Source organism: Rhinolophus sinicus, chromosome 14, assembly GCF_057876585.1.
Source record: "Rhinolophus sinicus isolate RSI-liver-muscle chromosome 14, RSI-T2T, whole genome shotgun sequence".
Classification (NCBI taxonomy): Eukaryota; Metazoa; Chordata; class Mammalia; order Chiroptera; family Rhinolophidae; genus Rhinolophus; species Rhinolophus sinicus.
Genome location: NC_142514.1, coordinates 45,131,901 through 45,144,006, shown reverse-complemented (window position 1 = coordinate 45,144,006; position 12,106 = coordinate 45,131,901). Strand labels below are relative to the sequence as shown.

Genomic DNA, 12,106 nt, shown 5'->3' with positions numbered 1-12,106 from the left:
CTTTAATCAAGTTGAAGGAGATGAACTCCTTTAATAACTAAACACCAGTCTCTGAGCACTCTCAGGTGGTTCACTAGTAGGGTCAAACTGAACAACGGGATTCTCCAGGTCAGGCTGGAGAGTAGGACAGAGAAGGCCCATGACCAGGAAACACAGAGAAGGCATCAAGACCCAGGTTTCTATAGTATAGTCGTATGCTGTTTCTGAGTTGCCTAGTGCTTTAGGGGGTTGGTATTTGTTACGGAAAAATAGAAAGGGTCTCCCCATCCCTCAATAGTACTAACACAGAAACATTATATTACCACCAAAAATAGAAAGAATTATTTTACGGATCATGTCATACTTATTTTTATCTGTAAATCTGACACATTCAATTTATTCCTTACTAAATATAACAGGCAAAAGAAATATGAAAATATTCATTTAAAAACATGTTCACTAATAAGAGTGATTGTCTCTAGGGAGAGGCCCTGATTGGAGTTGGGGGTAGAGGTAGAGGGCAAGGTTAGGGCAAAAGGGTAGAAGCGGTATTTATTTTTCACTTTATATCCTTTTGTGTCAATTTAACTGTATAATGTGCACACATTGCCTATTCAAAATATATATGCATTGATTATCACATTTGGAGTAAATCAAAACACACGAAGTTTTACATTTTAATGGCACTACTGATTAGTGACAATCTAAAGGTACTAAATAATCAAAGATCTATCATCCAAGCCAAAACTAACATTCTACACCAATTTTTAAAAAAACATTTTGAGTGGATGTGACCATGGTCAGAATAAAGCAAAGCCTAAATTGTTGGGGTGGAATAAATGACATATACTTTTATCTAGCATTCCATTAAATAATAATTATTATGATAATAACAATAGTTCACACTTATATTTACACATTGTTATGTGTCAGGCACCATCCTAGAAACTGTTATAATATTTCTAAATGCTGCTGTGATGTTGCTGGTCTAATAAGCATTTACAAAAAATATTCACCATCCTAGATGGAGAAGATCCTGGTAAACATTAAACACTGAGAAAAAAATTGAAAGCTGGCCAGAATATGGATACGTATCCATTTATAATTATATTTTTTTCCCATACCATGAAAAAACCAACTATACCAAACAGTGACACATGGCCATAATGAGGCTCCAAACCAAGTGTGACAGCAGATATAGTTCACATCTAGAAACTTACCAAGGGTGTGTCTTTTCCTCCCACAATGCTGAGACCAAGCCCTGAACGTCCCTTGGATATTTCTATAATCATTTCCTGGCCAGGGACGATGGGACACGTGGCAGGGTCCACGGACAGAGGAGCCTGGAAACCACCTGGAGAAGGATTGAACACAAAATGACTGGCAAGTAGGAGGTGAAGCTCAGCTTGCACACTCCATACTTGGAGAGTGCATGGTTTTTATGTGTTTATCATTTCACTCTTTTCTTGCCAAGCAACATGAAGGAAAAACTGGGTCATTACTGCCCATTTACCCAGGCATGAAGAAACATGATATTCTTATGACACTTTTGAGATTAAAGCAATAACTACCACCCCCTTCCAAAATAATTTATTTTAGTTTGTAAATCTTTTAATCTTAAAATACACCATGAAAACTGGTATAGGAAAATTTAAGATGATTAAATAATTAAGTACACATAGACATGTTATAATGAGAATAAAGACTGGTTATGACAGAAGATTCTGAGTTATGTTATAAAACATTTATCAACAGTGCTTAAATCCTTCCAATTAGAATACATCATATGAATTAAGATTATAAAGTATTTAATCAATAAAGCAATGATGTAATTGAAAATAAAATATACCTAAAAATGATCTCAAATGTACACAATGAAAAAAAATGTGTTATAAGCACAACACTCAAGAATTAATTGCTGACTCCATAACTGAAAAGCTTGTTAAAAGTATTACTGCTGTTTTATAAAGATTTACTTTTTAAAACCATTGTTTTAGACTGGGTTTTTCTAAAAACTAGGAGAAGAGATTTACAGGCTAAGTAAAAATGTTTAATAGTACCCATTATCTAGCATAAATTCTACATATGTGCATTTTCCAGATGACTGAAACTAATCCACGGAAAAATAAAAAATTCAAAATGTTATTCTCAAGAAGCTATTATACAAATAATAGTCTCCCGAGAATGTAATTTTTTTTTATAACAAAGTTTGATTATCATGAGTACTGATTCTTACATGGAATATTATTTGGTAAAGGACTGATAATAGAGTGCCCCCTACTGGTGAGTTGCAGCAAATGTACAGGGGCCAAGTTGAGATCCACAAAGCTCTTTGAACCAAGGGCCAGAGGACTATGACCTGAGGGCTGAGAATGATTTTTACATTTTCAGAAGCTTGAAGAAAAAAAAACAAAACACATATTTCAAGACATGTGAAAATTATATGAAATTCAAATTTCAATGTCCATAAAAAAGCTGCATTGGAACACAGCCTCACTAATTCATTTGCATCTAGTCTAAGGCTGCTATCACACTACAACAGCACAGTTGAGTAGCTGCAACAGAGACCATATGGCCCGCAAGCCTTAAATATTTACTATCTGGCTCTTTACAGAAAAAGTTTGCCAATTCCTGGTAGAAAACAAAAGGAAACAGGCTCTAGGTAAGACTGGGGCGGTTCTGCTCTCGTTAAGCAATAATCATAGTCTTTGTGACAAAAGGGCACAGATTTTGGAGTGGCGCTGAAATAGATTTGAGTTCCCAAGAAGAAAATTAATAGGTGGGTGAAACTGAGGCTCACTCCTCATCAGTAAAATGCTGTAACCACCATCTAATAGGCTGTTAGAGGAACTAAATGTGTGTGAGGTACCCTGCCCAGGGTCTGGCATATTGTAGCATTCATGTAGTTGCTGTTCCTGTCCACATGGAATTTATTAATCTAATGGTCTCTTGGTTAAGAGTGAGAAATTTAGTGACACAAACTCAGTAACAATAAAAAATGCTATATTCGAAGTAAAATATTATAAACCTAATTTGTCTCTAGATCTTTTTGCAGCATATGTATTTCATACTTCACTTCCCATTAACTAACAATAAAAACAAGGTATACCAGTGGCACCGTTTCATGGATGCTTTAAAAAGTTTATCTTCCTTTTGTAAATGACCAGGTTAGTCTCTTGAGTGAAAAGAGAGTGAACACATAGTAAGAGATACTGGAGATGGCATTTCCTTTCCTCCTCCACTTATGTCTCACCCTAGCCAGTCCTGAGTTGGTCTCGGCTTGATTTCCCCCAGAGAATCCAGCCCAAAGCCTGATGCATACCAAGCCCCCAATAAATGATTCATAAGTAGATGACTGACTAAATAAAGTTTCCACAGATTAAATTATAGGATGATTAAGTTCTGTCATCAATGTATAAATGCGTGCTATATATATTATCAAAACTCAATTGGTCTACATTGTGGTTAGCAAACTTTTTTCAGTAAATGGTCAGGTGGTAAAATATTTGGGGCTTTATAAGGTATATAGTCTCTGTTGCAATTACTCAACTTTATCTTTATTGTGTAAAAGCAGCCAGAAACAATATGTAAACAAATGAGTATTCCAATAAAACTTTAAAATGTCCATAAATGATTTTCACATAATTTTCATTAAATATTATTTTGATTTTTTTTCGACCTTTGAAAAAATGGGAAAACCATTTTCAGTTTGCAGACCATATAAAAGTAGATGGTGGGCCAAATTTGACCCAGAGATCACAGTTTTCTGACCACATTCATCAGGTATTTTAGTAAAAATCCAGTGCTTTAGAATAATACCTGCTTGCTAAATTTTTTTGTAAGTTAATATTTATGAAAACATATGTAAAAGACAAATACCATAAGGTGTCAGGCCTACTAAATTCATGCAGTGTTATGCTTCGCCACTGGTGAGCATGGTGTTTTAAAGTATTGTTGTTGTTGTTATTTTTCTGTAACTGACTTATATTTCATAAAAGCAAAATGGAAATACTCATTATTCATTTTGAAGTTCTATTTTCAAATGCCAGTCATCATAACTCAAGCCAGGAATTCAAAGAGAGAAAGTGAATACCAATTTCTTTAAGCACTGAAAATTAACAGTCTTCAAATAGCTTACATCAACATATGCAAAGCTAACAATTTGGCTCAATATGCTTTTGAAGAAATATTACTCATGAAATAAACACAGTCTTTTGGAGAGATTAGAGAATAATTTGTAAGCTTCAGATTCAAATAGCATTTACCGAAGGCCTTTTTTTGTTCTAGTACTTTTATATTCAACAAGCATTAGGCAATCCCAATGATAGAGATGAAGAAAATGGTATAGGAAGTAAAATGACCTGCCCAAGTCTCAAAGCTAAAGAAGCAGAGGAGGGGTGTACAGAGCCAAGCTTTCTGACTCCTAGTCCAGTGCTCTTTTCAGGATCCCTCGCTTTTCTAAGGTTTGATGAGTCAATTCAATTCTGCTCATAAAAAGAAATCATACCATAGCCTGTGAAGTCTGCATCTGTTGAATGGTATGACGGGGTTGGTGCTAAAGGTATCTCTTGTGAACTGAAGGAGACTTTTGTCAAATATTTTTGTTGTTTCATCTGGCACACAGCCTAAAAAAGGAAGAAAAATTTGGTGAATGGCAACGAGAAGACTTTAAAATTGCTGTGCTGTTACCAAAACAGTGGTGTACTCCAATAATGCCTTTTAAGAACTTAGAGTGGGAGAGGAAACAAGAGGAAGTTAGGATGATTTGTGTCCCATTCCCCATGCTTCCTCTTGAGCTTTACATCTAAAATGTTATGGTGAAGAATAGATCACGGAAGGGAAGAAGGAATAAAGCTGAAGCGATTCTGTCATTGTGGTCAGATATGAAGCTGAGGCTGGGAAGCAAAACAAACATTTTTACAATTTCTACTCGTTCTGATGAAATCAACGCAAAGTCTGTAAATTTGTGCTGTGCCCATTGAAAAAGAATCTATGCTGCAGATGTTCTGAGCAAACAACACTGTCCGTCTCTCCTGGACACATTCACAATAGTCCATGATGCATCAGGGACGTTAATTGAGCAACATGAGAGGTGGGAAGGAACGACAAACATCTACTGAAGGCCTACTAAGTGTTGGCTACACCAATTACAATTAACTCACCTAAAAGAACAGTACCTTGTTCACCTTTGGTTCCCAGTGCTTGCAACACAGTAGGGCCTCCATAAATGTTTGATGAATGAATGAATGAGTGAGCGAATAAGTGCATAGAGAGAGCAAAATTGAAGGCATGGAAATTCAGAGCAGGAAATGAATTTGTAATTCAATAAAGGTACAGAGACCTTTGCTATGGGAGCGTCAGAAAATTAACTTGTAATTCTGGATTTTTGTTGATGGTATCTCCAATGATTAGTATTAGAAAACTAAGAAATACCAAAAGGACTCCATGCTCGCATAACAGGCAGTTAATAAATATAGATAGTGACCTGACCTGCCTTCTGGATCTGTAGTTAGCGAGGGAGCCCAGCCCCAGCTGGAAGATTCTGGTGGAGGCAGTGAAGCACCAGGCTGTCCCTGGAGCCTAGAAATAGGATCAAGGTAAATGCTCCAGAACAATAACACCTCAAGATTCTGTCAGTGAAAGGTTGTGCCTCAGTACAAGGCATTGTATCATATGTAACAACTAAAACAGTGCCACCTATTGTACATCTGTATTGTGCTTTCCAGTTTTCAAAAACATTTTACATCCATGAATTCATTTAATCATGAGAACAACCTTGGAAGTTAGATGATATTACTCTCTTCTCCAGATCAAGAAACAAGACACAAACGGTAAGTGATATATTTGAAATCACACAGCTAATTAGAGGAAGAGGTAGGACTAAAAGTTGGTAGTTGAAGAATGCTACAAGTTTAAAATGTTTATCAAGCAGCTGCTAGGCAATAATTGAACAGATGTTCACTTTTTTCCTGTAGTTTTTCTATCACCATCTTTTAATAATGACTGTATACTTATAAAAAGACTTACTGAAATACGTATTTTCGGTAATTTTAAAAAGAGAGAAGTGGAAGAACACTGAGTAATGGAACCACCTAGATGTCTGATTCCTCTACAAGGATCGACTTTCCCAGCCTCCTTGACGCTAGATGTGTCCACAGACTAAGTCCTGGTCAATAGGATATAAACAGATATGAATGGTATAATTTTCAGATCATTCTCTTAAGGAGAAGGATCCTGCCTTCCCCGTCTCCCTTGCTGGAAAGTGGATGGGATGTTAATAATTGGAGCAGCCATCTTAGACCAAAAAATGGATGCCATGTTTTGAGGATGATAGAGTAATTAAAATAAAGAATGGCATAGTAGTCAGATAAGAAGTGCTTGGGTCTGTGACATCATGGAGACACCATATCACCCTCAAACAGATTACACTTAGACTGTTAAGTAAAAGAGAAACTTCTCGCAGTGATTGAGCCTAACCTGAACTCATCCAGTACTCATGTCCAACTTCAGTGTTCTATCATCTCAAGAAAGAACATCAATAACAAAGGTGAATGCAAGATACAGAGTTCAATTATGAAAAAAACATGTGAATTTTAAAACGGGAAAGCACAAGAGACAGCAATTACTATAGTATGACTTTTATAATAGCAGGGAATGTTTGTTCCTCATCTTTATATTCCAGTTCCATGTAGCATCCCATTTCCTTGTGCGTAGTAGGTTTCCAACAGATACGGGTAGAATTTAACTCAATTAAAAAATAAGGGAACAGTGCATGGAAACCAAGGGAAATATGCAAACAAGTATATTATAGAGGCAGACCCTCTTGTTGGTAGGTGTGGTGATGGATGAACCATGTGCTCCCATGACTCACCCACTGACATAAAACCAACCTACTAAGTATGAAAGGGAAGAAAGATTGGATTTGCTGTTGAATGTTATTATATTTGAATATGAGAGTTGGAATGGACTTTGTAAGTCATCCAACCTAACTAAACCAGTAGTTCTCAACCCTATCCTCCTAATAGGAACTGCTTGGGGGCCTTTAAAATTTATGAATGCTGGCACCTCATCCGAGACCAAATAAACGGGCACCTAGGCACGTGGAGCCCAGGCATATTTCATGTTTGGTTTTTGTTGAGAGACCTCCCTCCCTCCCTCCCTCCCTCCCTCCCTCCCTCCCTCCCTCCCTCCCTCCCTCCCTCTTTACCTCCCTCCCTCCCTCTTTACCTCCCTCCCTCCCTTCCTTTTTGATTGTTGTGAAAACTATCTGGAGAGAGACTTATTTCTTAAACCATGGATTCTTAACCAAGAAAAAAATGGGTTTCTAAGAGATCCACAGAAAGAATTTAGAGAACTATAAAACCTCTGTGGCTGTATCAAAATTATACTTACCAGTGTTTTTCTGGGGAAAGGGTCTACACTTCATCAGGTCTTCACGATAGGGGAAAAAATTACTACTCAAAAGAAGATATGAATTGCTAAGTTTGCTGGTACCCACAGGCAAGTCACTTAATCTCCTTACACCTAAACTTTGTCATTTGAACAACTTAGGAGTTCAATTAATAATAGCTATTCATGTTTTTATGTCCTTTGATAACATATTAATAAACGAACAGACAGCTTCTGATTGAAAACCTTCAGGGATGGAAAATTCCATTTCTATAAGGAAGCTTATTCCATCTTGGCACAGCCGAATGTTTCTTCATAATGAGCTGACACAGCCTCCCTGCAGGTGTTGCCCTCTGATCTCTGGGCCATTTCTCTTTTGCAGCCACAGAAAAGGCTTATAATCACTTTCCCAAAGGGTAAGGCTTTAAGTGCCATTTTTTAGCAAGGAAAGAAAGGCCAGATGATGTTTAGGAGTTGCCCCAGCTCTAACATTTTATAGTTATGTTTGATATATGTCTTGAGATAGGTAGCAGTATGTAAAGTCTCAACACATAGATAGGATTTGCAAATATAATACATTATATAAGTAAAAAATCTGGTTTTCAACTTTAAAAAAACTGCTTACAGGTTTTCAGTTGAACAGAATTTGGTTATTTTTAAGTTTCTTTCTACACCTATTTGTTTTTGTTTAGGTCTTTAGCATATAATTTTAGACACTTTTCAAAGGTAAGAGACTTTTCTTTGGTAAGGTTTGAAATAGCTTTTATTTTCTGTAAGCTCTAGTAATCAATAGTTCCTTAAACATAAAAATAGTTGATATAGTAATACTAAATTTTAGTAGCACAAAAGTATAAACTAGCACATAGAAATGAGAATCAGGACTTAAAAAAAACCACAAGAAAAAACCCAATAGCCACAAAAGAACAAAAATTTGACAGACAGAAGTTTACAGTTTTTTAAGAGAAGTTGAAACTCAAAATAAAGGAACACTAACGTTTATCAAAGTACAAGTTCTCCCATTATGTTTTTTTTATTTATGACATTATGTAAAGCATAGTGCTCTCAGAATTTACGTGCAAGTGGGTTTTCAGGGATGCCTCATTTTTAAACACTTGATTAGGGTGTTGGTACTGGATATGTACAGAGGATATTTCCACACACTTTGCACAGAATTGGTGATACCACTGTGGGTTGACTTCAGGTTGTAAGACATACTATAACCTCCTGCCAAATAATAAAGGATCCAATTACATTGCAATCACCTTATTTTCTTCTAGAACCTATTTATAATGCACATCATTCCAACAGAGCAAAACCTAACGTGCAAGTTACATACGTCATCAGTTGGGCACTCCAGTGCCTTCTGCTGATCTGCCACCACACCTTGACCAACCACCTGGGAGGTATCTTCCTGAAATGTGAAAGATACAACCAGTTAGTGGCTTTGTAGGGTTCAAGCGCACTCTCTGACTTTAGCAGTCAAGCACGATTTAACAGGGCTTGGATCTCCTACAAAAATGACCAACACGCCAGGCATGAAAGTTCTATTCCTCCATCTGGACTAACTCTCAGAAATGAACACAAGCTTGTTATTTCCAAATGCTTTTTTGGCCCTTTCAGATCTGTGAGGCTTTAATCCTATCAGATATCCTTTGACAGTCATTTTGGCCAGTTTTTTCTCCTTCTGTCACACCAGTAATTCCTGTCTCTGTATTTATACTCAATATTAAGTCATTTCAGGGGTCAAATCTTGAAATTAGAATTCTTGCCCCTTAAGATATTCAATTAGAGGCAAAAAGTACACTCTCTAAAGACACTGGGAGATACAAAGATAAGTTAGCCCTGCACCCCAAGGAGAAGTGTAGCGTCCAGACTTAGGACAGAAGTAAACTACCAAAACACACGGGAAACCGAGGGATAGCTAAAGGGAAGTTAATTGAAATAAATGATGACAGTGACAAATTGACCAGAATGCTTATGTCTGCCTCCCACCATATTCAATCTTATTTTACAGGTAAATTTATAGGGGAAACTATCACCTGGTGGTTTACTCTAAGGCATGAACGCCTGTGTTTGCCTTGGACAGAGCAGGGAACATGGAGAGAGACTGATTTGGATAGCAGAAAGGATGGGTTTACTCTGGCCCTTCTTAAATGTCTGAGAGACACCCAAGTGGCAGGTCTAGTACACAGTCAGCAGGTAGGTAAGCTATTTGGAGATGAGAAGTATAACTTGTACAGCGGAGTGTGAGGAGTCTATCACCCTAGTTCCTTGACTTAAAAGTTCTGCAACCCTGAGCAGGTTATCTGACCTCTCCGAGTCTCAGTTTCCTTATCTATAAAATGGGAAAAGATGAGTAGATAGACTTTAGGGATGTTGAAAGGATTAAATGGAGCAATACATGAAAAGCTCTTCATATGGTACCTGGCAAATAACAGATATTTAATAAAGATGCTAATGATGATAGTAAATAGAATCAACCTATGACAAACCAATGTTCCTAACTCTATAGGATCAGTGAAAACAATTACCTGGATAGGATACTTTCTCCTTTGGAGAATGATGCTGTACTGACACCCCCTATCCCACCCCCATCCTGGTTTCCTTTTTGGACTATTGGCATACCGTTTTTTCAACAACAGGCTCCCATCAGATTTGTAACAATACAGTAGATAATGATCAGGTTATTCCCTGCCATGCATTATTACTAGGTTAGGTTACAATCTCATCCTGTTTCATCAATTCCCTATGGGTTTACAACCTGAGAGATTTAACCCCATCATGTAATATCCTGAGACTGCAGCCTAGGACCCCTGGATAATTGTGACCACCCTTAGCTGTCGACTCGAAACTTATTTTTTAGGACCAGAACCATGTCTCAATTGGATTCCCTCTTATTTTCCCCAAATGGCAGAAAGATCCTAGAAATCTTCTCCCCCACCTCTGGCCTTAAAAAAAAACATAAACAAAAAACTTTGTTCCTAAACAGATTATAGGACATAAAATTAATTTTAAAATTGCCTCATCCCCTAATTCTTCCCTGAGCCCCTGGGTGGTGCGCCCTCCACAAATGACCAATGTATTTTATCACTACTTTTTAAACATTATATTGTATTTTTAAAAATTTTATGTGTCTGTCTCCCGTATACTAATATGATTGACTTTTGTTTTTTTTCCGTCTTATTTGTTTCTTCAATATATAGTAGAATAAAACAAGAGCTTGATAAAGGGCTAGTGCTATATAAAATAAAGTTTGGGAACTTAAATCTTCAATGCACCTAGGAGATTTCAGAGCCAGGCATGAAAAAAAGGACACTGGGTGAAGCTGATCCTGTGGCCTCCTCTTTAAAGGATCAAAAGTTGAAAAGAGAGAAGACCTGAGAAGGTCAATAAATGGTGCTCATGGGACTTTTTAGAATAAAAGTTTTAAACTGCCTTATCCACGGAAACCGTTGGTTTTATTCCTTCCAGTGTGGATCAAATGGCCTTCAGAAGAGCAAAGGTGCCTCTGTTTGAAAATGATATTGCAGGTTGGTAATTCTACTTGGTTTATACCCAGATTAACCAGCAGTGGCACAAAGGAGTTGACTTCCCCAGCTAAGGACCCAATTTGCATAAAACAGAGAGACATCACTAATTTGGTTAAACGTGTCCTCATCACTTGTACTTGTAAGTAAAAGGAAAGGGCTCTGGAATAGTAGCCAGAAAAATTTGGGTTCAGATTGGTTCTACTACTTGTGATAGTAGTGCTTGAAAACCTCCATCTTTTGCAATAGTAAGAATGCAATAACAGCTACCTGAACAAGGGGTTGTAAACAAAGGTGAATTCAGCATATGCTTATTGAGCATCTCCTCGGGGCCAGCAGTGAATAAGACTAACAGCGACTTGAACTTATGGCACTTACATATCTGGTGAGACAGATATTAGAGAAAAAATTATGAAAACTTTGAATTATAACTGAATGATGTATATATGTCAAGGGGTGTATCAAGTGCAGAGAACAGTTGCTTAGGAAGTGTTAATTTCCTTCCATTTCTCTTGTCCTCAAAAATGTGGAATGATGAGATGAGGAAATTAGAGCTCTGAAAAGCATCTGGTCCAACATACCCTTCCATTTTTTATGCTGGTTAAAACTTAAACCTCTGGGCTGAAGGACAGGGCTGGTACATGATGACAATGATAATCGCAATGGCAGCTACCATTTACTGGTAGGTTACAAATTTTAGATCTGGATGTACACAGCAGACCTGTGTGTTAGGTACTATTATCATCCTCATTTTAGAATTGACGTCATTGAGGTACAGAGAGGCTAAAGTATTTGCTGAGCCAGAAATTAATCCAGACACCTCTTGCTCCAGAGCCCCTGCCCTTAAGTGAGGAATAAACCACAAGGCAAAGGGAAAATGCTGCTCACTTCTTCTCAAACACACACAGGAGTTGTGGGACTCACCCTCAACACAGTGACTCCATTTTAGATTCAGCGTTAGGTCAAGGGATGCCTGCTTATTTTGAGCCTGGGCAGGAAAAAAGTTTCATGGCACTAGCTACTGCAGTGACCTCGGGTGAGTCACTTTCCTTTGTGTTTAAACATAAATTTAGAAATCGCTAATCACCCAACTACTGCACCAAGGGAGCTCTTAGCTCCTTCAAAGCTGAGGTCCTGGGACATTTTAAAGTGTTGACTGTGCGCGGTGATCCCTAAGTAAGAAGACGGAGGAAGCAGTGCGGAAAGATCAT

General features: G+C 37.5%; 1 protein-coding gene across 8 annotated transcripts in view; it reads right to left on the bottom strand.

Moving 5' to 3' along the window:
- Window positions 1–12,106, bottom strand: part of PATJ (PATJ crumbs cell polarity complex component) — a 301,329-nt gene that overhangs the window by 56,337 nt on the left and 232,886 nt on the right. For 5 of the 8 annotated variants that reach the window (XM_074334813.2, XM_074334815.2, XM_074334817.2 and 2 more), the window contains 4 exons: window positions 8,705–8,779; window positions 5,470–5,559; window positions 4,487–4,604; window positions 1,200–1,333 (listed from right to left, as the gene is read on the bottom strand). In XM_074334813.2, coding sequence (XP_074190914.2) covers window positions 1,200–1,333; window positions 4,487–4,604; window positions 5,470–5,559; window positions 8,705–8,779 — 417 coding nt within the window. The remainder of the gene's footprint in view (window positions 1–1,199; window positions 1,334–4,486; window positions 4,605–5,469; window positions 5,560–8,704; window positions 8,780–12,106) is intronic. The other 3 variants (XM_019731220.3, XM_074334816.2, XM_074334818.2) reach the window with 1 other exon arrangement.